This window comes from Neoarius graeffei, chromosome 12 (assembly GCF_027579695.1).
Source record: "Neoarius graeffei isolate fNeoGra1 chromosome 12, fNeoGra1.pri, whole genome shotgun sequence".
Classification (NCBI taxonomy): Eukaryota; Metazoa; Chordata; class Actinopteri; order Siluriformes; family Ariidae; genus Neoarius; species Neoarius graeffei.
Genome location: NC_083580.1, coordinates 48,166,858 through 48,194,503, shown reverse-complemented (window position 1 = coordinate 48,194,503; position 27,646 = coordinate 48,166,858). Strand labels below are relative to the sequence as shown.

The following is a 27,646-nucleotide window of genomic DNA, read 5'->3' as shown; positions in this document are numbered from 1 at the left end:
CTCTTCCTTGCAAAAGCACTCCAAATCTGTCAGATTGCGAGGGCATCTCTTGTGCACAGCCCTCTTCAGATCACCCCACGGATTTTCAATTGGATTTGGGTCTGGGCTCTGGCTGGGCCGTTCCAAAACTTTTTTGGGGTTATTGTTGTGCTGAAATTCACAGACACCTGAAGGTTTTGGGCCAAAATTGACTGGTAATTAGAACTGTTCATAGTTCCTTTCACCTTGACTAAAGCCCCTGTTCCAGCTGAAGAAAAACAACCCCAAAACATGATGCTGCCACCACCATGCTTCACCGTGAGTATGGTGTTCTTTTGGTGATGAGCAGTGTTGTTTTTGCGCCAAACATAGATTTTGGAATTGTGGCCAAAAAGTTCAACCTTGGTTTCATCAGACCATAACACATTTTCGTACATGCGTTTGGGAGAGTTGATGTATTTTTTTTTTTTTACAAAATTTAGCCGGGCCTGGATGTTTTTCTTTGACCCTACCTCATAGTCCAGACATATGGAGACTATAGGAGATTGTTGTCACATGTAGTACACAACCAGTACTTGCCAGAAATTCCTGCAGCTCCTTCAGTGCTGCTGTAGGCTTCTCGGCAGCCTCCCTGACCAGTTTTCATCTTGTCTTTTCATCAGTTTTAGAGGGACGTCCAGTTCTCTGTAATGTCACTGTTGTCCCATATTTTCTCCACTTCTTGATGATTGTCTTCACTGTGCTCCATGGTATATCTAATGGTGTGGAAATTTTTTGTCCCCTTCTCCTGACTGATACCTTTCAACAATGAGATCCCCCTGATGCTTTGTAAGCTCTCTATGAACCCTGGCTTTTGCTGGAGGATGCAACTGAGTAAATGTCTGAACTTTATTTGGGGTTAATCAGAGTCATTTTAATTGACGGCAAGTGTGAACCCAAAAAGACTGAATGCTGTAATTAAATCAAAAGGTGCTTCAGTAAAGTATTAGTTTAAGGGTGTGCACACTTATGCAACCAGCTCATTGTACATTTTTTTATTTTTTATGGTTTTTCCCCTAAAATATTTATTTGTTTTTTCGTTGAATTGTACAGTTTATAGGTCACATTAAAGGTGGGAAAAGTTTTGAAATTATTTATCGTGGCTTCGTTTTTGTTTTTTGTTTTTTTACATCAGAAAGACCTATCATTTTAACGGGGTGTGTACACGTTTTATATCCACTATATAAACACCTTTGAACCAGTCAGAATCTAGAATTTAACAACACTGTGATATCAGTAGCATCACTACTGTTATTATTATACATGTTTCTGATGCAGGATACAGACAGAAGAGGAATATGATGACATTGGTAACCCGAATGACTCATCGTTTGGTGAGCTGTCATTTGAGTGTCTTATATTTTATAAATTAAAAGCTTTAATAAGTATAAAATTGTATCTAATTTGAATAAGGGGGTTTAGCATTAATCTGGTGACGTTTGTTTGTTTTTTCCTCAATGTTACTGAATCTGCTTTGGAAGTAAACACTTGATGCCACACCCACTGAAAGTGTTCTATAATACAGAATCACTGATAGTCGTGCTGCTAACATTTGCCACTTGCTGTTAAGGTCGAATACACAGAGACATGCTAATTTAATGAATGTACTTGCATGTTTTTGATTTTTTTTTCTTGCTTACATTTCCAGATAAAGATGTGATTCTGTTATATGAACTTTTTTTTAAGCTGATTTTCTATTTGCAAATTAGGCCTTAAATTATATGTGAAGTCACATTAAAAACTTACAAATATTTTATATTTGCGTATTTTAAGTTAATTTGTGGATTTTTGTCAACAATACAAAGCTAATACCGTTTGGCATTACCGAGTGAAACTATTTTATTTCCAGCAGCCATGAATGAAGACTACCAATTTAGTTGAATTCTTGAGCTTTTAAAAGAAGCAGTAATTTAATCTCACATCAAATCTGCACATTTTGTCTTTACAGGAAACTCAAGGCAACAAGACGAGGTAAGAAAAGTGACTGCTGAATAACTGAATTGCTGTTTGTCGAATTTGTCCGTGGCAGTTGGTTTTCACTTGCTTTCATCTGTACAGGGAAGTGGAAGTGACGGGGAGATGTATGAGGAACTGGATGGATGGTAAGCTTTTTTTTTTCCCCTGACCACATGTAGTTGTTTCTGTCAATGACATGCAGATGCTGATTCGCTTAGCATGTTGGTTTCACTGCCCTTATAGCACATGTGTCTGGTATAATAAGCATGCTGCACATTTTAACTGCGGTACACTCTAAAAATTTTACATCTGTGTTGGTGGTAATTTTAGGTCCACACCAGAGGTGAAAGAGCAAGAAAAGAAACGGGAAAAGGAAGAGAAAAAGCGAGTAGAGCAAGAAAAGAAAGACCAGAAGGAGCGTGAAAAAAAAGAACAAGAGGCCAGAAAGAAATTCAAAGTGAGGCTACCTCAGTTTTGTGTATATATATATTGTGTGTGTGTGTATGACCATCGTATGAAATGTTACGTAATGGTTGTTCTCTGCAGCTGTCTGGACCCCTGCAAGTTATTCATAAAGTGAAAGCAAGAGTGGACTGTAAAGGTGGCAGGAATGACCTCAGCTTTAAACAGGGCGACTCCATTGACATCCTCCGGATTACAGACAACCCTGAGGGCCGATGGCTTGCCAGGACTCAAGACGGGTCCTGTGAGTATCAAAAATCACATTTCTTTACTGAAATCAGAGACCTGAGTATGAGCTGATACCTGATACTGATTGGATTAGCTCGTTACGCTAGTTTAGCATCTCTCTCTAAGTCAAGTCAATTTATTTGTACAGCGCTTTTAACAACAGACAATGTCGCAAATCTGCTTTACAGAAAAATATAGATTTTAAACATGTGAATTAATTAATTTATCCCTAATGAGCAAACCTGAAGCAATAGTGGTGAGAAAAAACTCCCTGAGACAACATGAGGAAGAAACATTAAGAGGAACCAGACTCAAAAGGGAACCCATCCTCATCTGGGTGATAACAGATAGCATGATTATACTCACTTGTAGATAACTCGCTTCTGTAACAGTGTCCTGTATTGTCACAAAGTGGTGACAAACCAAGAAATTCATTATAGTTTTGACATGAAGTCTATTTTGTTGAAGTTATCAACTGTTCATTGATGGAGACTTGAGTGCAAAACTGTTCATGGCAACTGTAGTCCTCAGCCGTCATAGCAAAACTGTTGGTGTTAAGCGTCCGCAGCCATCTTCTAAGTGTATCTTTAGGCTGTCCATATGGGGTCATCCTCCACAGGAATGACTCAATGAGAACCTCAGCCCTTATATGGGCCCTGTAATGTAAATTATGCGCCACATAATTTCAGCTGAATAAACAGATGTCTTTGGGACAGACAAGTATACACTTTTTTGCAGTTTTTCTCTAACGAGCTGCTTTTGTTTGTCTTAACATGAGATAACATTAGAGAATAGCTTTGATAAAGTGATACAAGTTATAACAGGAACCAACTTTTTTAAACTGACGTTCCACAACATTACATACAGTGGTGCTTGAAAGTTTGTGAACTCTTTAGAATTTTCTATATTTCTGCATAAATATGACCTAAAACATCACCAGATTTTCACACAAGTCCTAAAAGTAGATAAAGAGAACCCAGTTAAACAAATGAGACAAAAATATTATACTGGGTCATTTACTTATTGAGGAAAATGATCCAATATTACATATCTGTGAGTGGCAAAAGTATGTGAACCTTTGCTTTCAGTATCTGGTGTGACCCCCTTGTGCAGCAATAACTGCAACTAAACATTTCCAGTAACTGTTGATCAGTGCTGCACACCGGCTTGGAGGAATTTTAGCCCATTCCTCTGTACAGAACAGCTTCAACTCTGGGATGTTGGTGGGTTTCCTCACATGAACTGCTCGCTTCAGGTCCTTCCAGAACATTTTGATTGGATTAAGGTCAGGACTTTGACTTGGCCATTCCAAAATGTTAACTTTATTCTTCTTTAACCATTCTTTGGTAGAACGACTTGTGTGCTTAGGGTCGTTGTCTTGCTGCATGACCCACCTTTTCTTGAGATTCAGTTCATGGACAGATGTCCTGACATTTTCCTTTGGAATTCACTGGTATAATTCAGAATTCATTGTTCCATCAATGATGGCAAGCTGTCCTGGCCCAGATGCAGCAAAACAGGCCCAAACCATGTTTCACAGATGGGATAAGGTTTTTATGCTGGAATGCAGTGTTTTCCTTTCTCCAAACACAACGCTTCTTATTTAACCCAAAAAGTTCTATTTTGGTCTCATCCGTCCACAAAACATTTTTCCAATAGCCTTGCTTGTCCACGTGATCTTTAGCAAACTGCAGATGAGCAGCAATGTTCTTTTTGGAGAGCAGTGGCTTTCTCCTTGTAACCCTGCCATGTACACCATTGTTGTTCAGTGTTCTCCTGATGGTGGACTCATGAACATTAACATTAGCCAATGTGAGAGAGGCCTTCAGTTGCTTAGAAGTTACCCTGGGGTCCTTTGTGACCTTGCCGACTATAGATAGTTTTCACTGACGTTACGGCATTCCGGGGAACGCCCCCCAGCCGCCATCTTGGAGGGCAAACAAAACGGACCATCGTCACTACTGGCTACGTTATCTCGGACGAATTTATGAAGTTATATAGTCAGTTTTCTAAAATAAAGATCAATGTCGGCAAAATCAAGCAAACAGAAGTATATAGATACACATCTCACGGTATGCAGCCAAACTGGCCTTGATTGGGGGAATTGACCCCTACAAAGTGGACAAAGATGCATTTTCAAGTGACTATGCAGGGCTGCCAAAGCCTGAAACTGCCAAAGCCTGCTCCAAAGCCTGAAACTGACTTCATCAAATTTTAAAGGCTGTCTGATATATACAACTTTATATATTCTACAGCGCGCCTTTTGGCGGATGCCGCCTGAATCGCGCAGATCCGATTTTTTTTTTTTTTTGGGGGGGGGGGGGGGGGGGGGGGCGCGTTGGAGTGTCTGATTATAATTTCAAAGTAAATTCTGTATTAAAATTACTAAATAAGCAAATCCGTTACAGTCCATGAAACAGGAAGTATAAGGATGAGAAAAAAACAGTTTAAATTGGGAAGCTGCGCACATTTGCACAGTCCTGCACACCGCTCGGGCTGCACAAATGTGTGCAGCTTCCCGATTTAAACTGTTTTTTTCTCATCCTTATACTTCCTGTTTCATGGACTGTAACGGATTTGCTTATTTAGTAATTTTAATACAGAATTTGCTTTGAAATTATAATCAGACACTCCAACGCCCCCCCTAAAAAAAAAAAAACCCGGATCTGCGCGATTCAGGCGGCATCCACCAAAAGGCGCGCTGTTTGCATCCCAAACACAAATTAAATCATACAGAATAGACCTAAAATGTTTTTCAAAAATGACCCTTGTGTGAGTGAAATGACAAGTTTCAAATAGAAACGTGACAAACGAGCGATATTAAGTGTACATTACAATGTAAACGTACACTCAGCGGTTCCAGTTAGGCATTCTCCAGAGATTGTTCACATGATGTTTTGGTTTCCAAAAACAAACTTAAACACAATTGATTGTTTATTTAAACAACTTACCACTTATAAAATGATCGGAGCAGACTTTGCTGTGTTTGGAAGGCTGATAATCCTTGCGGTTGATTCTCGCAAGCCATAGATTTCTTCTTTGTGCTGAGTTTGTTTGCTCGCCCTCGTACTCCCGTACAGTGGGAATTCCATAAAAGCTCCGCTTGACCTGACCTATTAAGACAGCCGTGAATACAACAGGTGTGCACCATTGCTAGCTTTAAATAGTAGTAATGTAACTATACATGTAAATAATATATAAATGAATGTAACTTGCGCGCTACAATGTGTGCTCAGTGACCCGTACGGTAAGCTAGCCCTCCAAGATGGCCGTCACCAGGGAATCCCCGACTCTGTGACGTCATGTGAAAACTATCTATTGCACGCCTTGTTCTTGAAGTGATCTTTGTTGGTCGACCACTCCTGGGGAGGGTAACAATGGTCTTGAATTTCCTCCATTTATACACAGTCTGTCTGACTGTGGATTGGTGGAGTCCAAACTCTTTAGAGATGGTTTTGTAACCTTTTCCAGCCTGATGAGCATCAACAATGCTTTTTCTGAGGTCCTCAGAAATCTCCTTTGTTCGTGCCATGATACACTTCCACAAACATGTGTTGTGAAGATCAGACTTTGATAGATCCCTGTTCTTTAAATAAAACAGGGTGCCCACTCACACCTGATTGTCATACCATTGATTGAAAACACTTGACTCGAATTTCACCTTCAAATTAGCTGCTAATCCTAGAGGTTCACATACTTTTGCACATCTCATTTGTTTAGCTGGGTTCTCTTTATCTACTTTTAGGACTTGGGTGAAAATCTGATGATGTTTTAGATCATATTTATGCAGAAATATAGAAAATTCTAAAGGGTTCACAAACTTTCAAGCACCACTGTACCTGAGACTACTATTTTTTTAAAGCAAAGCATTGTCTCACACCAAATATCGACTTTGTTTCATTTATTATGGCTTACTGCTGTTTATAGTATTTATTTAAAGTTGAAACATTTCATTTCATTATTTTTAAGCCATTTTTGGTCTACAGCATTTCTTTACACGTGCCTAAGCCTTTTGTACAGTACTGTGTATACAGTATGCATATAGTAGGATACAGTATGTCATGTATTTAATGTTTAAATATTATTGTATTTGTGTAAAATGGTATAATCTGAGCTTCGGTTCACTGCTGAAACACCATTTTCCTGTTCAGGTGGATATGTAAAGACTGAATCAGTCCAGATCGACTTTGATTCTCTGAAAAATCAGAGCAGGCCTCTGCCTGAGAATGACGGAGACGTGTACGATGATGTGGCGTCCCAGGAGGACAGCAGTAGGTACCGTATCAGACCTCTGTCCAAATCCACATAAACATAACTGAGTTCCAGGCAAAACATGCAAATGATCTTTAATTTGTTTGTGTAGTATAGTTCATTCATATGATTATATTTCATTTCAGGAGCAACAGTGGTCCAGGAGGTGAGTCTGAAATGCCTTGTTCAGACACATGTTCTGTGTCTAACATTTACTTCTTTATTTCTGCATTTCAGCTATGAAACTAACGGATCTAATTATAGACATCTGTCTCACCTCAGCCTCCATCCAGTTCAGATTTGCTCATGTGGTTTATTTTTTACTGATGTGTGATCTTTCATGATCCAGCACTTTTTTCTTTTGGAGTTCAGCATCTTAAATTGATTTACATGTAAAAGTTTAAGTGGTCAAAAACCAAAAGTATTTATTGATGCTGCATATGAAAGAACAAATGCACAATCATTAATGAATGAACTCTAAATTTGTTCGACTCTATAAAACATGAAAAAAAAATACTTGAGAAAATAAAGTTTTTATTGCACCCAAGTTTTTATTGAGGGTTTAAGAACCAGCTAGCATGGCTAACGCTGCCCTCTGCTGTTCTCAGTCGTTCTGCCTCCACCACCGGAAGGCCCTGATGATCTATATGATGATCTGGAAGATTCCAGCCTTAATGTCAGGTGAGTGCATTGTGAGGATGTGTTAACATGTTTAGGGCTGTCAAACAACTTTAAAAAATGCAATCGAATTTCAGTTTAGTATACATACAGTATGCGTTTGAACATTAATTAGAATTAATTAATATTAATCAAATTTGCATGATTTGCATACTGCTACCAGACAAACAAATATTCACACAGAAGATGAAAACTAGCAGTTTATGTCATATATTTAAGATAATGTATTTATTATTTAATTTGTAAGGAATAACACATGACAAAACATGCGGTTATATGAAAATAATCCACATTGGTGGTGTGATGTGGCACAATGTGAAGTGGGATTATTCGTTTATTAATGAATGACACATACATTCACATACATTTTAATGGTTTATAGATAGGATTTACTGTTTGGGATGTCCAAGAGACAAGTCAGTTCCTAAAAAAAAAAAAAAGTCGCCACATCAATGATTATACGGATTTCTTTGTCAAACAAAAAAACATGTTTCTTTTTGTTTATTTTGAAATCATTTTTTAAAAATTATTAGTCTTCTTAGATTATATGCTGCATCTGCCATACAAGTCCCTGTTCATACACTCACCGGCCACTTTAAAGGAACTTGTTCTTAATTCTAAGATTCCTGTTCTTGGCTGCAGGAGTGGAACCCAGTGTGGTTTTCTGCTGTTGCATGCTGAGATGCTTTTCTGCTCACCACGGTTGTAAAGAGTTGCTATGAGTTGCTGTAGCCTTCCTGGCAGCTCGAACCAACCTGGCCATTTTCCTCTGACCTCGCTTTATCAGTAAGGCGTTTATTTCCACCCACAGAGCTGTCGCTCACTCAATGTTTGTTTTTCATACCATTCTGTATAAACTCGACAGACTGTTGTGTGTGAAAACCCCAGGAGATCAGCAGTTTCTGAAATACTCAAACCAGTCCATCTGGCACCAACACCCATGCCACAGTGAAAGTCGCAGAGATCATGAGTTTTCCTATGCTGATGTTTGAAGTGAACATTAACTGAAGCTCTTGATTTGTATCTGCATGATTTTATGCATAGTGCTGCTGTCAAGGGATTGGCTGATTAGAGAACCGCATAAAACAGCACATGGATGGGTGTACCTAATAAAGTGGCCGATGAGTGTATGCACACATTTATTTAAAAAGGTTTGACAGCCCTTTACTTTTTATAGCAATTGTTAGGTCTCGTGTGTGTGTGTGTGAGAGAGAGAGAGAGAGAGAGAGAGAGAGAGAGAGAGTGAGTGTTTATTATACATCATAACACATCATCCATGTCATGTCCCTGCATTAGCAGCCAGGAGTCCAGGTCTCTCACCAAAGCACGCAGCTTCATACGGATGCTAAAGGTCCCCACTGACTGGAGAAAAAGCCCTGTCCACACTAACGTGTAAATGCTCTATTAGTAAGATGGAGCCAAACAATGTTCTTTTTTTTTAATCATAACCCCCCCTCGATTATTTTTACTACTAAATTGATTCCTGTGATGATTCTCAAGGGGCTCGAACAACTTCATGCATCTGAATTTACGAAAAAAAAAAATCACAAAACTGATTCTCTAACCTCACATAAATCTCTCCTCAAATGACTCATTAACGCTTTCATTTCCCTCACTTCCTCATTTCATTACTGACAATAAGTTATTCTATCACACTTCTTGTCACTTTCTCTTTTTGCCTTTGTGATCAGAATATTTGCTGGTGATTAAAAAAGGAATTTTTACACATCAAAAAATCTGAGTGCACTACCAATAATTACATTCAGTTCAGTATAAATTCTGATTTTGTCCAAGAAGATTTCTCATTAAGACTCTATTACTGTGACAAACAGTATCATTATTGGCTGAAAGCAGCGGAAAAATGTATACTGTATACAGCAGCGTACTCTCTGAGTCAATATCAGGAATAAAACACTTCAAGGGTGACAGGGTGTTATGATAGGGGTTATGGAGTTACTGTTTCCACCCCGAAGATTATTTTCCTAGAACAGCACCTCTGAAGTGTTTCACTCCTCTCATCCAGCACACATTGTACTTTTTGTCTGGTTATTGAGGTATTTCACCCACGTGACCAAGTCACGTGACGCAGCCATTTTGGACGGCACGCTTAAGTCCTTCAGTGCAGGGCGGTATGAGATGGTGGAGACCTTTGCACATTTTAACAAGAAAGTAAGCTGTGATTCGTGTTAAATTGGATCTGTCTTTTATCACAAACACTGTACCCAGCCTTGGTATGGAGCCCTGTTTATTTATTTCTGTGTCCCGTTTCTTTCTAGCCTCTGTTATTGCGTTTTATGTCTGATGTCTGCTACATGCAACCCTAGACAAATTAACACTGCCTTGTTTCACTGCTCAGATGGGTTAACAAACACTGACCCATTTACTTTTTGCTATATATTTTATCAAAATTGCATTAACTGATAAACTAACCTGAAATGAAATGATCACTGCAAAGTCTGGAGTACTCTGTTGGCTCCCAATCCTGTCTCTTCGCAGCTGCAATCCATTTGGCCCTCTTGTCTGGGTCAGTAGGAAACCGGTAGTGATGTGTCGGTTGCGAACTATCCGATTCAAAGAGCCGGCTCTTTGAAGTGAACGACGGGAGCCGGCTCTTCGGTGGGAGCCGAGTTGGGGAGCCGAATTAGTTTTTGTCCTTAGGTGCCTCAGAGAGAGAGAGACTTTCACAAAAGTTGCTGTCCGATTGCGTCTTTGGTCTTTTGAATGGTCTTTTACCATTCAAAGGAAAAAAAGTAGCATGGTGTACGCCTACTTTTTTTGGTTGGGGGGGTTGATGTCATTCACAGCTGTGAAAATAGGAAAATTGGTGTAATGCTTAAAGCTGTGGAGCGCAGGGGAGAGGAGTCTGTGAGGCACCTGAGGAGGGGAAAATCAGCTGTGTATTTTATATTGGTAATATAACACAGTTTTGCATTATGTTTCTGAGAAAATAATTTATTAATTGGCAAGTAAGTTTTATTTCTATAGCTAGAACATTGTTACACTGCTATACTTTACAAAGCTTTACAATGGCTACAAAAACTAAAAAATAAAATGGAAAACATCCTATTGATAAAATATAAATAATAATGTAATTAATTAACTAGTTAATTGCAGCAATTAAATCAAAAATAAAATCTCAGGAGCCGTTTGGGAGCCGAAAGAGCCGGCTCCTTATAGTAAGAAGAGCCAAAAGAGCCGAAATTCCCATCACTAGAAACCGGTAAAAGGAGCGTCCTGCACACTGTCCCTGTCTGTTGTGGCAGCCCACAGCACAACAAGCAAACACCATGGTTATTTATAGAGTGCTTACTGACAAATTAATCTATTCTAGGTGTCTGTAACACGTTTTTTTTCAAGCCGGTTCTCCCTCTCTGTCTGCAGCGTTAGTATGTAGCTTGACGTTCAAAATGGCGGACACCGGGGCATCACGTGACCCTGTGACATCAGGTGAAATACCTCAATAGTTGCATTTAATGGTGTGGAATGTCATTGAATCAAGGTAGTTCCTGTTACATGTTATCGCAGCCATAAACATTTGGTCCCTCACCAGCCTCTCTTTTTTTCTCTCCTGAAGTTAAATAGACGGAAAAAAAATGGATCTTTTAACGTGACTGAGCAAATATAAAGCACAAACTCCTCTATCCTGAAGACTTTTCCATGTTGGGAAAAGTTACAGCTTTACCTCTGATTGTTACAAAGCACTGACACTGAAGACTCCTTCCATAAATGTCAAATAAACATCTCCTTACAGACACCTCACCATGTCAATAAATATGTTTTTAATGTGTTTATGTGGAACGTCCACGATACAAGTCCCCGTGAATGAGATGTTACTCCAGAAAAGCGAATGAATTAGAACCAGCGCATTAATATAAACCATCTAAACCTGTGATTTACAGCTGTACTACAATCAGAGTTTCTCTTATACGAATCAGTCAATTCTTTCTGACCAATTAGATTAGAGAATTCATCGATGGAAGAAGAATTGTATCGCGGCGCAGACGAATTCTCAAATCTGATTGGTCAGAAAGTATATGTTATTTTTCTATAACCGCATGGCTCAGACATTAGTTCCAGCTGTAACATGAATAAGGGGGATGCGCTTGTTTTACTACCGTATTGTTTTGATAGTAACAGCTCATATACAGGGACTCGTACAGCCAGTGCACCACATAATCATAGGTAAATAAAAAAAAAAATCAATGTGTTGTGAAACAAAGAAAAATAAACAACAGACAGATATCTGTTCAACAGACAGAATATTCTGTTCAAAGATATTCTGTTCAGAGATATTCCGTTCAACAGACAGAATATCTCCATAAATGTTACATATACATCTTCATCACATCGTTGATGAAGATGTATATGTTGTATATGTCATCGTTGATGTGATGAAGATGTATATGTAACATTTATGGAGATATTCTCAGCTGTCAGCTCTCCTGGTGCTTTGTAAAGTTTCCCTGGCCATTTTCAGTACAGAAGAGTTTACACTTTGTGTTTTTCTGTAATATAACAAGCTATGTTTTTTTGAGACCGAAAGAAAAGGACAGGCTGATGAGGGAAGGTACAGTGGTGCTTGAAAGTTTGTGAACCCTTTAGAATTTTCTATATTTCTGCATAAATATGACCTAAAACATCATCAGATTTTTCCAATAGCCTTCTGGCTTGTCCACGTGATCTTTAGCAAACTGCAGACGAGCAGCAATGTTCTTTTTGGAGAGCAGTGGCTTTCTCCTTGCAACCCTGCCACACACACCATTGTTGTTCAGTGTTCTCCTGATGATGGACTCATGAACATTAACATTAGCCAATGTGAGAGAGGCCTTCAGTTGCTTAGAAGTTACCCTGGGGTCCTTTGTGACCTCGCCGACTATTACACACCTTGCTCTTGGAGTGATCTTTGTTGGTCGACCACTCCTGGGGAGGGTAACAACGGTCTTGAATTTCCTCCATTTGTACACAATCTGTCTGACTGTGGATTTGTGGAGTCCAAACTCTTTAGAGATGGTTTTGTAACCTTTTCCAGCCTGATGGGCATCAACAACTGTGGTCCTCAGAAATCTCCTTTGTTTGTGCCATGATACACTTCCACAAACATGTGTTGTGAAGATCAGACTTTGATAGATCCCTGTTCTTTAAATAAAACAGGGTGCCCACTCACACCTGATTTGTCATCCTATTGATTGAAAACACCTGACTCTAATTTCACCTTCAAATTAACTGCTAATCCTAGAGGTTCACATACTTTTGCCACTGACAGATATGTAATAATGGATCATTTTCCTCAATAAATAAATGACCAAGAATAATATTTTTATGTCATTTGTTTAATTGGGTTCTCTTTATCTACTTTTAGGACTTGTGTGAAAATCTGATGATGTTTTAGGTCATATTTATGCAGAAATATAGAAAATTCTAAAGCGTGCACAAACTTTCCAGCACCACTGTAAGTCATAGCAGGAAGTAACTTGTCTCTCGGATGTTCCATGATGTTAAATCTGACTATAAACTGGCAAAAAGGGTGATGCCATTCAGTAATAAATAAAAGTTTGTAATAGTAAAAAGTAAACTGCTTTGGTATAAGCAGAATAGGACACTTCTGACCATACTATTTATATGAAAATAAAACACTTCAGATTGTGCACTTAAAGGGTACCAGTATAGCATTTAAACATGAGCAATATTAATAATACAAGCTCTAATTATAATAATATACACAAGTGCAGCCACCTAATTAGCTATCATAAGTAGCTCAATCACTCACTTCTTCCAGCTTATCCCCCTTATGTGTATGGGGTTGCTGCCATATAAACCCTATTGATCCAGCCAGCCATTATCCATAACCACTTATCCTGTACAGGGTCGCGGGCAAGCTGGAGCCTATCCCAACTGACTATGGGCGAGAGGCGGGGTACACCCTGGACAAGTCGCCAGGTCATTGCAGGGCTGACACATAGAGACAACCATTCACACTCATATTCACACCTACGGTCAATTTAGAGCCACCAATTAGCCTAACCTGCATGTCTTTGGACTGTGGGGGAAACCAGAGCACCCAGAGGAAACCCATGCAGACACGGGGAGAACATGCAAACTCCACACAGAAAGGCCCCCGTCGGCTACTGGACTCAAACACAGAACCTTCTTGCTGTGAGGCGACACTACCGTGCCACTCACCTTACTGATCCACATGTCATATTCATTGGAGCATAGTTTTATGCCGGATGTCCTTCCCACTGCAACCCTCCCGTTTCTGGGCTTGGGAAACAACCATTCACACACATTCACACCTGTGAACATTTTAGCCAGTTAACCTAACTGCATGTCTTTGAACTGTGGGAGAAACCAGAGCACCCGGACACGAGGAGAACATGCAAACTCCACACAGAAACGCCCCCACCAGCCACTGTGCTCGAACCCAGAACCTTCTTGCTGTGAGGTGACAGTGCTAACCACTACACCACATGGACAACCATGATGGTGCTCAGGATGTGACGTCGAGTTGTTGATAGCCAGGTACCGGAGGTTAAGTGTGGCCGATGTAAACATACTTGTTAGCCTGGATTTAATCAGCTGAAAAAGAGTAATCTTCAAGTCAGTATGGACAGTGGAGAAACTGGATATCTGTATGAACCTTTGAAAAAAGACTAAAAAAAAAAGACTATCCACATCTGGTAAATTATTTCAGCAGCGAATCATCAGATGATTCTAATGATGATATCGGTGGTGCTTTGCAAGTGCAAAGTCGGAAAGGCAGGAAAAAGGGTTTGGCAGCTCTCTGGTGTTGATGTGGAAAGCGTGCCGAGCAGAAAACTGACACTGAATGTGTTCGTTGTAAAGAACACACAATGTATGTGATACAATACAGGCACAGTCATTGAATTGGTTCACGGATAAACCCCCTTTGGACATGTATGTTGCGTACAAGCTTGCATTGGAAATGGATTATACACAAACGATGATAGCCTGTGTGTAGTATGTACAGTTGTGGTCAGAAGTTTACATAAAGTGACATGAATACCATCTTGGATATGAATGTCATGGCAATATTTGGGCTTTGAATTATTTCTCTGAGCTGCTCTTTTTCTGTGGCAGAATGATTGTACAGCATACAGTACATCTTAAAAACAAAAACAAAAAAACCTAGAATTCGGCGCACAATTTTCTTTGGGTTTTCTGAAATCAACACAGGGTCAGAAGTACACATACATTGTCAAAAATTTACATACACTTACTTAGATTATTAATTCCGAGGTGCTGAAACTTCCAAAATGTCTCTTATCTTGCCAAGGCCAAGGCCTCTTAACTTCCTGTTAGTGATCATGATTGACTACAGCTGGTAGCTTCTCTGTGCCTTCATAAAAAGGGCTTGTTTACAGCACTCATTGGATTGACCAACACACAGTAAAATGGGAAAGTCCAAGGAGCTTAGTGCAGATCTGAGAAAGAGGATCGCAGATATACACAACTCAGGAATGTCTTTTAGAGCTATTTCTAAACAACTGCAAATTCCAACATCAATTCAAACAATTGTATGCAAGTTACGGGGAGGTGTAGTCACTTTGCCAAGTCACTTTGCTTCAAGAAAACCCAAACTGTCACCCTCAGCTGAAAGGAAATTGGTTTGGATGGTCAGGAACAACCCGGGAACCACCATGGCACAGCCCTGCCATGAACTGGAAGCTGATGGATCGCTGTCTACAGTTCAGTGAGTTGTATATCACCATGGACTAAGATGCTGCTATCCAAGAAATAACCCCCTGCTCCAAAATTGACACCTTCAAGCTTAACTAAAGTTTGCAACTGACCACACAGACAAAGAAAAAGCCTTCTGGAGGATAGCTGTATGGTCAGATGAGACAAAGATTGAGTTGTTTGGCCACAATGACCACCATGTACAGAGGAACACTGTACCAGCTGGTGGTGGTGGTAGGATCATCATGCTTTGGGGCTGTTTTGGTGCCAGTGGAACTGGTTCATTGCACAAAGTGGATGGAATAATGAAGAAGGAGGACTACCTCAGACTTCTTCAGCATAACCTCAAACCACTGGAAACTTGAACATGATTGAGAGTCACAACAGGACACTGAACCCAAACATGCATCAGAGCTGGTTGTGGAGGATAAAGCAGGCTAACATTAAGCTTAAAACAAGTCCTGATTTCGACCCTATTGAAAATATATGAACTGTGCTTATAAGTCGAGTCCATGCCAAGAAAAAAAAAAATTTAATTGAACACTACCAATTCTATCATGAAGAGTCATGAAATATCCAATCAGAATTCTGCCAGAAGCTTGTTCATGGTAAACAGAAATGTTTGGTCAAGGTGAATCTTGCGAAGAGACATTTTACCCAAATATTAGGTGTGCTGTATGTAAACTTTTGACCCTGTATGCATCATTTTGACCTTGTGTTGATTTCAGAAAACCCAAAGAAAATTAACACTTGTGCACCAAATTCTAGTGGGTTTTTTTTGTTTTTTAATTAAAGATATATACTGTGGCGGCACGGTGGTGTAGTGGTTAGCGCTGTCGCCTCACAGCAAGAAGGTCCTGGGTTCGAGCCCCGGGGTCGGCGAGGGCCTTTCTGTGTAGAGTTTGCATGTTCTCCCCGTGTCCGCGTGGGTTTCCTCCGGGTGCTCCGGTTTCCCCCACAGTCCAAAGACATGCAGGTTAGGTTAACTGGTGACTCTAAATTGACCGTAGGTGTGAATGTGAGTGTGAATGGTTGTCTGTGTCTATGTGTCAGCCCTGTGATGACCTGGCGACTTGTCTAGGGTGTACCCCGCCTTTCGCCCGTAGTCAGCTGGGATAGGCTCCAGCTTGCCTGCGACCCTGTAGAAGGATAAAGCGGCTAGAGATGATGAGATGAGATGTATACTGTACATTCTGCCACAGGAAAAAAAAAACAGTTCAAAGAAATTACTGAAAGCCCAAATATTGCCATGACATTCATGGCCAAGATGACATTCATGTCACTGTATGTAAACTTCTGACCACAACTGTAAGTTCCGGTAGCGCATGCACAAATCAGTATCACTTATTCTTACGCATCATCGTAAGAATTATGCTTACGGCATTGGGCGTTAAAATATTTTATCCAGTTTATTTACAACCCCGATTCCAAAAAAGTTGGGACAAAGTACAAATTGTAAATAAAAATGGAATGCAATGATGTGGAAGTTTCAAAATTCCATATTTTATTCAGAATAGAACATAGATGACATATCAAATGTTTAAACTGAGAAAATGTATCATTTAAAGAGAAAAATTAGGTGATTTTAAATTTCATGACAACAACACATCTCAAAAAAGTTGGGACAAGGCCATGTTTACCACTGTGAGACATCCCCTTTTCTCTTTACAACAGTCTGTAAACGTCTGGGGACTGAGGAGACAAGTTGCTCAAGTTTAGGGATAGGAATGTTAACCCATTCTTGTCTAATGTAGGATTCTAGTTGCTCAACTGTCAGGTCTTTTTTGTCGTATCTTCCATTTTATGATGCGCCAAATGTTTTCTGTGGGTGAAAGATCTGGACTGCAGGCTGGCCAGTTCAGTACCCGGACCCTTCTTCTACGCAGCCATGATGCTGTAATTGATGCAGTATGTGGTTTGGCATTGTCATGTTGGAAAATGCAAGGTCTTCCCTGAAAGAGACGTCGTCTGGATGGGAGCATATGTTGCTCTAGAACCTGGATATACCTTTCAGCATTGATGGTGTCTTTCCAGATGTGTAAGCTGCCCATGCCACACGCACTAATGCAACCCCATTACCATCAGAGATGCAGGCTTTTGAACTGAGCGCTGATAACAACTTGGGTCGTCCTTCTCCTCTTTAGTCTGAATGACACGGCATCCCTGATTTCCATAAAGAACTTCACATTTTGATTCGTCTGACCACAGAACAGTTTTCCACTTTGCCACAGTCCATTTTAAATGAGCCTTGGGCCAGAGGAGACGTCTGCGCTTCTGGATCATGTTTAGATACGGCTTCTTCTTTGAACTATAGAGTTTTAGCTGGCAACGGCGGATGGCACGGTGAATTGTGTTCACAGATAATGTTCTCTGGAAATATTCCTGAGCCCATTTTGTGATTTCCAATACAGAAGCATGCCTGTATGTGATGCAGTGCCGTCTAAGGGCCCGAAGATCACGGGCACCCAGTATGGTTTTCCAGCCTTGACCCTTACGCACAGAGATTCTTCCAGATTCTCTGAATCTTTTGATGATATTATGCACTGTAGATGATGATATGTTCAAACTCTTTGCAATTTTACACTGTCGAACTCCTTTCTGATATTGCTCCACTATTTGTCGGCGCAGAATTAGGGGGATTGGTGATCCTCTTCCCATCTTTACTTCCGAGAGCCGCTGCCACTCCAAGATGCTCTTTTTATCCCCAGTCATGTTAATGACCTATTGCCAATTGACCTAATGAGTTGCAGTTTGGTCCTCCAGCTGTTCCTTTTTTGTACCTTTAACTTTTCCAGCCTCTTATTGCCCCTGTCCCAACTTTTTTGAGACGTGTTGCTGTCATGAAATTTCAAATGAGCCAATATTTGGCATGAAATTTCAAAATGTCTCACTTTCGACATTTGATATGTTGTCTATGTTCTATTGTGAATACAATATCAGTTTTTGAGATTTGTAAATTATTGCATTCCGTTTTTATTTACAATTTGTACTTTGTCCCAACTTTTTTGGAATCGGGGTTGTAGTAAATAATGTACAAAATACAAGTATAGTGCACATTAAAATACATGGATAGCACAAAAAAGTGTAAACACTTATTTCCACTGTGGTCCAAGTACATCAAGTGGCAAAAAAAGGGGGTATAAACAAAAGAGGAAAATAATATGATGTACAGGAGATATACAAAATAAAATATGGCATGAACTAGAAGGAAACTAGGACATAATAAAAGGATTTTGTGATTGCTGATAAAATTGATCAAATAAAATATTTAGACTTATCTGGTCTTCATTACAAGTGAGTGTCCGGCCACTTTGTTTTGTGTATGGCTGTCTGTCTTTATAAATATGTAGGTATCTATCCATATTTGTAAATATTCAATATTCACAAATAATTAGAATAATTTGACTGACTGATACTACGTCATTCTGACCTTTGACACCACCCACAAAATGGCAATATGGCTGCGCACTTGAGTGAGCAGGAATACAAAAGAATTTGAAAGCACTGCGTTATGCAACACAGTGTGACAATACAGGGTAATCAAAGTGCACTTGTGCAAAATGCGTAATATGTATATTAGCCTATGTTTATTTTTCGCTGCGGGTACCCTTTAAGTGGTGTGTGTGTGTTTTGTTTTGTTAAAATAAAATCTCAAAGTGCACTCAGACTTTTGAACCTGCCTGTATATTGCCCTTGGTCTGGTCATAATGTGAACATTTGTGTATTTTTAGGGTTCCTCCTCCTCCACAGTTCAGTCCAGAGGATAATCCAGGTAAAGCATCCACACTGTACTTATAGGGTTAAACCCCACATACAGACCATAGACCATCACACAGCGCATCCACCTGGATAACATTCCATTCATAATACACATTTGAGTAAAACACTTAATGAAGTATTTCATATTAAAGCTACACAAACTTTGTTGAACTTCAGCAGTCACTGGACACAAACACGCAGAGCTGCAGATGATTCTCCTGATAAACATACGTTTGCATATTACAGCCTGATAGGCTCTGATTTTTATGGTGCAATAACACTTCCATGTTGTGTTCGTGTTGTCACTATTGAATATTATAGTGACAATATACTGTATAACTGATAAGGAGAATGACAAACGTTAAAAAAGTAACATGGGAACTTACCAGTATTCCATACTAATTTCATGAATTAATGATCTGGTAATTAAGGTAATGGACACGGTAGAGCTAAGCTATAGCTTCTCTATTGTGCTTCCTGAAAGGAAAACACTCCATGGCCTTTCTCATGGTCACACAGTCATTTGTCTTACTCTGCTTGAGCTCAAACACAATATAACTCAATATAGATCAATATTATAATTAAGAGATCATTCAGGAAAAAGCTGTTCAAAGGGTGTGAATAAGATGCTTTGTCAAATAAAGTCATGGAAGTTTGTAGTAGTAATGGTATCAAGAGTGGGACTTCTGGAAATAGAAGTGTCACCAACGGTAGGGTGGGTGTCAGGCGTGGGCACCCCCAGATCGACATCAAGCGACCATGTCAAAAGTTTCGTGTGTCATCCCTGAATGTTGGTACTATGCAAGGAAGAAGTAGCGAAGTGGTTGAAACCATCTCTAAAAGAAAGATTGATATTTGCTGCCTCCAGGAGACTAGACGGAGAGGTGGTTCTGCTCGCATGGTTAATGGAAGGATTTAAGATATAAATTCTTCTGGATGGGCAACCAAAATGGCACAGGTGGCGTTGGAATTCTTGTTGCTGAAAAGTGGGTGGAGAACGTATTGGATATCAAGCGTATTTCAGGCAGGATATGTTTAATCAAGATCAACGTTGGTTTGACCATTCTTACAATCCTCTCTGTGTACGCTCCTCAAGTGGGACTGGACGATAACATCAAGGATGCCTTTTATGACCTCTTACAGTTCACTGTATCAAAAATTGAAAGCTCAGACACCCTGCTGTTATGCGGCGACTTCAATGGTCACATAGGAGAAAAGTCTGCAGGTTATGAAGGTATTCATGGCGAGTTTGGTTACAGTGATCGCAACCCTGAGGGCGAGAGGCTGTTGGAATTCTCTATGGCTAACGATCTTGCCATTTGCAACTCCTTCTTTAAGAAGAAAGTTAATCATTTGATTACATACCAATCTGGAGGATCCTCTAGCCAAGTTGATTATATTCTTGTGAAACAGAGCAAGTTTGGACTTGTCACCAACACCAAAGTAATTCCTGGTGAGGAATGTGTCATGCAGCACAAGTTACTTGTCTGTGACCTCTCTCTCAAATCTACCAAGCCCCGTAAGCAATCCTTTACCCCTAAACTTTGCACCTGGAAGCTAAGAGACCCTGAGATAAAGAAGAGTTTCTCGGAAGCTGTTGAAGCTGAGCTATCCAACAACAACAACGTGTCCACTGTTGAAGAAAGCTGGCAGCTCCTGAAAAATAGTCTGTTGAAAGCAGCTTATGAAGTGTGTGGTGTTACAAAGAAGAGAATCAGAAGGAGGGAAACCTGGTGGTGGGATGAGTCAGTCAACCATGCCGTGTATGAAAAAAGGCGCCTTTGGAAGGCCTGGAAGAAAGGTGGGAGTAAAGAAGATTACCTTGCAGCCAAGCACACAGCCAAACGTGCAGTCTTTGAAGCAAAAAAGAGAGTAGAGGAAAAACGGTTTTGTGACATAGATGTATTCCGTGTGGCCAAACAGATGAAAAGAGAACAATTTGATATAGTGGGCGAGAACTGCATCAGAGATGATGAAGGCAATCTGTGTCTCAGTGATGAACAAAAGAAGAAGGCTTGGAAAGAGCATTACGAACGTCTGCTCAATGAAGAATTCCCCTGGAGTGCTGAAGACCTTCCTGTTGCTGAACCTGTTGCTGGCCCCCCCATCCTCATGACAGCTGTCATGATGGCTGAGGCAATCACCAAAATGAAGTCTGGAAAATCCCCTGGCCCAAGTGGTATTGTGGCTGACGTTCAAAGCGTCCATTGCTGTTAGCTGCCCCATGTTAACCAAGCTTGCAAATGCCATCATCGCTGAAGGTCATATTCCCACAGACTGGGACAACAGTTTCATCATCAATCTGTACAAAGGCAAGGGAGATACAACAGATAGAGGCAACTACAGAGGCCTGAAGATGACTGAACATTGTCTGAATATTATTGAAAGAGTGCTAGATAAAGTGTTAAGAGAAATTGCAGTTATCTCTGAGTTTCAGTTTGGTTTTGTGCCAGGCAAAGGAATGAGCGATGCCATCTTCATTGTAAGGCAGTTGCAGGAAAAGTATTAGGCTAAGGAGCGTAACATATATTTTGCGTTTGTGGATCTGGAAAAGGCATTTGATCACATGCCTCATGACATGCTATGGTGGGCCATGAGACGCATTGGCATCCCAGAATGGATCGTGAGAACAGTCCAGGCTATGTACTGGCATGCAACGAGGAAGGTTCGGATAAACAATTCCTTCAGTGAAAACTTCGATGTCAATGTTGGCGTGCATCAAGGATCCGTCCTCAGTCCATTTCTTTTTGTCATCATACTGGAAGCCTTATCCCGTGATTTTTCAACCGGTACACCTTAGGAGCTACTCTATGCTGACGACCTGGTGATCGCTGCTGAGTCCCTTGATGAGCTCACTGATAAGTTTCTTCTGTGGAAAAGTGGCTTGGAGTCCAGAGGACTGAGAGTCAATATGAAGAAAACAAAGGTGATGATATCTGGCCCTAACCTTAACACCTTGAGGGACTCTGGTAAATATCCCTGTGGTGTCTGCACAAAGGTGCTGGCCGTAACTCCATCTTCTGTAATGATTGCAAGCACTGGGTACACAAGAAATGCACAAACATACATGGTAGGCTATCTGCTGTTCCCAATTTCAGATGTGACCGTTGCCTTGGTCTCGCACGTCCCATTGTCGGCAAGCAATGCAATCAGGTGGCTTTTGGCACTCATGAGCTTGATACTGTTGACTCTTTCTGTTACCTTGGTGACAACCTATGTGCTGGCGGTGGCTGTGAGCTTGCCACTATAACACGAACTAGGTCAGCCTGGAAGAAATTCAGAGAGCTCCTGCCCCTCCTGTCATCTAGGAGTGTATCTTGGAGCATTCGTGGCAGAGTCTACAACTCCTACATTCGTAGCGCAATGCTATATGCCTGTGAGTGCTGGCCTATTAAAAAGGAGGATCTCAGGCACCTGGAGCATAATGAAAGAGCTATGCTGCGTTGGATGTGCCACATTAAGCCGGGTGTCAACACCAGTACTGAAGACCTTCGCCAGAAGTTGGGCCTGGCTGATCTCTTCTCGGAGACCAGATACAGGCACCTTCGATGGTTTGGCCACGTCTATCGCAGCTCCCAAACCATCAAAGACATCACAAACCTGCAAGTGGCTGGGAAACGGAAGAAGGGTTGACCAAGAAGGTCATGGAAGGAGTTAGTGGTTGCCGATTTGAAGGACTGGGGCCTTTTGGCCAGTGATGCTCTAGATAGAGACTATTGGAGGAGGAGGCTACAAACTCACATGCACCGTCTGATGCACTAGTAGTGTTTCAAACAGACGTAAAAAGGATAATAATAATAATAAGAAATGTTAATGGAGACGTCTAGATTCAAAATGAAGAGAAATCTTTTGGGGATGTCAAAAAAATTGCTGCGAAGATGCCAAGCTTAATATGGACCAAAAACCGATGTGTATTTAGGGATGAGCGAGATGGACCAATTTAAAAAAGCCAAATTAAGTCATGAAGTTTTGAAGTTTATTCAAATAAATAACACATTTCTTGGTACAAACAACAATAGGCTGTTGTAACATCAGCATGATACAGGTCATTTTGCCTAGTGGTTAGCGTGTCTGCCTCTCGATCGGGAGATCGCGAGTTCTACTCACGGTCGGGTCATACCAAAGACCATCATAAAAATGGTACCTACTGCCGTCTGGCAAGGCACGCCGCAATACAGATGCGAGTGGGAAGTCAAACTCTCGCGGTTACCAGACGACTAGCCCCCCACTGTAACCCTAGCTATGTAATAGGCGAGAGGCCGAGGGCTACGGAAACGGAGATCGGCGCCGCCCTATGTGCCACCTGGTGTGGGAAGGACTCTGATTGATTTGATTAATTATTTTATATTTCAGGTATTTGTTTGTTTGAAAAAAGGAGGAATTCTCAATGGAATTTGACCGAAGCAAAAGACATTTTTGCAAAATGAAAACTAAACCAGAAATGATGGGAATCAGTGAGTGTCAACTTCAGGCGCGTTTGGCTGGGGCCGCTTGTGGGGAGAGATTGTTTTTATTCGACCAAATTACATAGAAAATCTATACTCACACTTGCCAGATATCCTTGGCAAGTGCGAGATATGCGATATGATCTCCAGACATGAGAAAACGTTCATTTTCTCAGTCTTCATATAGGCGATGCTGATGCCTCTTGATCATGTGCAGGTGAGCCTCATTAACAGCGCGCGTGCGAGAGTCCGCTCAGCGCTCGCGCAGTCCGGAGTGCACCCACACTGTTAATGAGGCTCACCTGCACATGATCAAGTGGCATCAGCGTGCCTATATGAAGACTAAGAAAATGCACGTGCAGTGCAGAGTATTACACCACATCAGTGTGCATTACCGAGCCTTATTCTCCTGTGTAGATTCCCTGGGTTTCCGATCCTGTTTCCTGTTCTTAGTTTCTGTTTTGGTCTTTGTCTGATTTAGCCTGTTTGTGTCTTGCCCGACCTTTTACTAGTTTCATGTTTATGAGATTGCCAGCTGTTTTGGATTGTTTGCCTGTGTTTTCACAATTGTTAATAAACATTATGGTTTGTTTATATCTCAATCTTGTCGCACATATAAAATAACTGATAGCGCGTATGAAAAAGCCTTTGGACGAAATGTCTCAGCTATTGGACAAAATGGTCATTGGACAAAGTGTCCTGATCCCCATCAGCACCTTAATAAGTTTCAGTTGAGTCCGCTACTTTGGCCACGTCTTATGGAAAGCAGATTACCTAGACACCTACTTGACTGGGTGCCTGCCCACAGTCGTTGGAGTGTTGGCCACCCATGGACAAATCTGATGCAAACTCTACGATCAGGCGTGGCATTATTTTTGGGAGAGGGGTGTGACTTGGAGCTGGTTAGGCATTATGCAGAGGACAGGGAAAGATGGAGGCAGTACCATTAAACATGACCTGACCTGTAGCAAGCAGGCAGACCCACCTTAAAGAGGATGAAGGCCTGACCAAGCAAGTTTCCTGATAATGAAGCTGAATATCCTTTCGGTACAAAGTGACTGTTTGAATTGAGAGTCCCTCATAATGTTACTCCACAGCCTAAATAAGATTTTAGTCACAGTTTACAACTTAATAATCATTTGTTAAAGTGGGACTGAATGTGTGTGTTTTATCTTCAACAGCTGACGAAATTTATGATGATGTCGACACACCACAGCCTCTGAGCAGGTACGCCGTCACACCATGACAACCCTTGACAGAAAAGGCTTAATACCTGGCTAATATGCAAAACAAAACATGTCTACACCTTCACACATGCTCCCATATTGATGATTGTTTTTCAGCATGCCTCCTTCCAAACTGAAGCTGCCGAAACCTGAAGCTAAGACAGATGACCCAAAGAAGCAGAAGAAATTTGAAAAAGAGGAGAAGGAATTCAGAAAGAAGTTTAAGGTACTGTGTACAGTGTGTTTGGAATCACTGAACCATCAGAGTATATCGATAAGTTAGTAATCACTCTGTTGTTTGGTACTGGGCACATATTACCAGCACTGTAGTCCTTTTAAAGAGGCAGTGATGGCTCAGTGGTTAAGGCACTGTAGTGCTGTTGGGGCCTTAATCCTACCTGCTCAACTCTATCCACGTTGATGCTATATAGAGATGGGAAAAAGATGTAAATAACCAACCAACCAACCAACGCATTCCTTTTATAACAGCAGCTCAACTGGCTCAAACAATTCAGTGGTCTAATCCTATGGTGCAAGTGGTCTGATATTTCTTCACTTCCCACTCGCAAGTTTAGTTCCTACCAGCAATTCAGATTTACGGGCATGAAACAAGTTAGTTCCTGTTAGCCCCTATCCTATAAACAGTCATTTCCTCACCAGTCTCTCTCTTTCTCTTTCTTGAAGTTAAATAGACAGAGAAACCACAAAGCCTTAACTCCTCTGTCCTGAAGACTTCCCTGTGCCTGAAAACTTAACGTTCTAGCTTACTCTGACAAACTTCTGACACTAAATAAACATCTTAAGCGTCTTCTGACAGAAAACTGGCATGGTAGTGTAGTGGTTAGCACTATCGCCTCACAGCAAGAAGGTTCTGGGTTTGAGCCCAGTGGCCGACAGGGGCCTTTCCGTGTGGAGTTTGCATGTTCTCCCTGTGTCTGCGTGGGTTTCCTCCGGGTGCTCCGGTTTCCCCCAAAGACATGCAGGTTAGGTTAATTGGTGGCTCTAAACTGACCGTAGGTGTGAATGGTTGTTTGTCTCTATGTCAGCCCTGTGATAACCTGGTGACTTGTCCAAGGTGTAACCTGCCTCTCGCCCATAGTCAGCTGGGACAGGCTCCAGCTTGCCTGCGATAAGTAGTTACGGAGACTGGATGGATGGATGACAGAAAACTTCAACATACCAATGGTTAAACTTTTTTAGCTCGACCTCCACACCAGTCTGTGGAAATGAGCTGTTACTATAGAAATTATAACATATTAGAACAAGCGTATTAATATAAATCTGGGATTTGCAGCTGCACCATTGTCAGAGCTATTGTTATAGGAAATTAATCAACCACTTCTAATAAGAATCCAGAATTCTACAGCACTGTGGTATAAAATAAAATCTCAAACGTAAGTCAGCTTGAGATATTTTAATGCGAGTTTAATGTCACTTTGATTCCATAAGTATGCTTAGTAATAAGTTCAGTAATAAGTTCAGACTTTTGCACATGTTGTTGTAAGGATCTGTTGTATTTTTGCAGTTTGACGGCGAGATCCAGGTTCTGTATCAAGTGACTGTAATCAGTAATAAGAAAGGCAGTGGAAAGGATCTAACTGTGCAGGCCGGTGACATCCTGGACGTCATCAGCAACTTGGACAATGACAAACTCATCTGCAGGAACAAGGAGGGAAAATGTGAGTGAGCTCATCTCTCAATCTCCACATCTGAACAAATGAATGGATGAAATAAACTAACCCTGTACACCATTCTGTTTTCAGTCGGATATGTCTCGTACAGTAACATCCAGACTGAGTGAGTTCTGCTTTGAAGCATTTTTATCTAAAAAATATTTGTTGGTGTCTATGCACAGAAAACAAAAATAAAAAAATTAATGTTTCTTCTGCTCCAACAGAGATAATGACATATATGATGACATCGGTGATGGTATGTGGCCTGAAAGTTTTTTTTTTCCATTGTTAGAAATATGAAAGTACAGTATATTACCATATCTTCCACATAATAAGTCACACCATAATGTTAGGTTGCTTTCACACTTGGTGTTTTTTTACAACCCCAATTCCAAAAAAGTTGGGACGCTGTGTAAACTGTAAATAAAAACAGAATGCGATAATTTGCAAATCATGGAAACCTTATATTTCATTGAAAATAGTACAAAGAGAACATATCAAATGTTGAAACTGAGAAATGTTATTGTTTTTTGAAAAATATATGCTCATTTTGAATTTGATGTCAGCAACACGTTTCAAAAAAGTTGGGACAGGGGCATGTTTCCCACTGTGTTGCATCACCTCTACTTTTAACAGCACTCTGTAAACGTTTGGGAACAGACGAGACCAATTGCTGTAGTTTTGAAAGAGAAATGTTGTCCCATTCTTGCCTGATATACAATTTCAGTTGCTCAACAGTTCGGGGTCTCCTTTGTCATATTTTGCACTTCATAATGCACCAAATGTTTTAAATGGGAGACAGGTCTGGACTGCAGGCAGGCCAGTTTAGCACTCAGACTCTTTTACGATGGAGCCATGCAGTTTTAATATATGCAGAAAGCAGTTTGGCATTGTCTTGCTGAAAGAAGGAAGGCCTTTCCTGAAGGAGATTTTGTCTGGATGGCAGCATGAAATGTGTATATATCATTCAGCATTAATGATGCCTTCCCAGATGTGCAAGCTACCATCACAGATGCTGGCTTTTGAACTGTGCACTGATAATAAGCCGGATGGTCCCTCTCCTCTTTAGCCTGGAGGACATGGTGTCCCTGATTTCTAAAAAGAATTTCTACTTTTGATTCGTCAGACCTTGGGACAATTTTCCACTTCGCCTCAGTCCATTGTAAAGGAGCTCGGGCCCAGAGAAGGTAGCAGTGTTTCTGGATATTGTTTATATCTGGTTTTAACTTGCATTTGTGGATGCAGTAATGAA

General features: G+C 40.7%; 1 protein-coding gene across 3 annotated transcripts in view; it reads left to right on the top strand.

Annotated features, from left to right (window-relative positions):
* Positions 1-27,646, top strand: part of fyb1b (FYN binding protein 1 b) — a 78,797-nt gene that overhangs the window by 35,172 nt on the left and 15,979 nt on the right. Inside the window, exons 4-18 of one of the 3 annotated variants that reach the window (XM_060935948.1) lie at positions 1,297-1,352; positions 1,967-1,989; positions 2,077-2,120; positions 2,305-2,431; positions 2,521-2,680; positions 6,816-6,939; positions 7,062-7,081; positions 7,524-7,596; positions 8,893-8,985; positions 19,023-19,063; positions 24,677-24,722; positions 24,839-24,947; positions 26,247-26,400; positions 26,485-26,518; positions 26,619-26,650. In XM_060935948.1, coding sequence (XP_060791931.1) covers positions 1,297-1,352; positions 1,967-1,989; positions 2,077-2,120; positions 2,305-2,431; positions 2,521-2,680; positions 6,816-6,939; positions 7,062-7,081; positions 7,524-7,596; positions 8,893-8,985; positions 19,023-19,063; positions 24,677-24,722; positions 24,839-24,947; positions 26,247-26,400; positions 26,485-26,518; positions 26,619-26,650 — 1,136 coding nt within the window. Of the gene's footprint in view, positions 1-1,296; positions 1,353-1,966; positions 1,990-2,076; positions 2,121-2,304; positions 2,432-2,520; positions 2,681-6,815; positions 6,940-7,061; positions 7,082-7,523; positions 7,597-8,889; positions 8,986-19,022; positions 19,064-24,676; positions 24,723-24,838; positions 24,948-26,246; positions 26,401-26,484; positions 26,519-26,618; positions 26,651-27,646 lie in introns of all 3 variants that reach the window. The other 2 variants (XM_060935947.1, XM_060935949.1) reach the window with 2 other exon arrangements.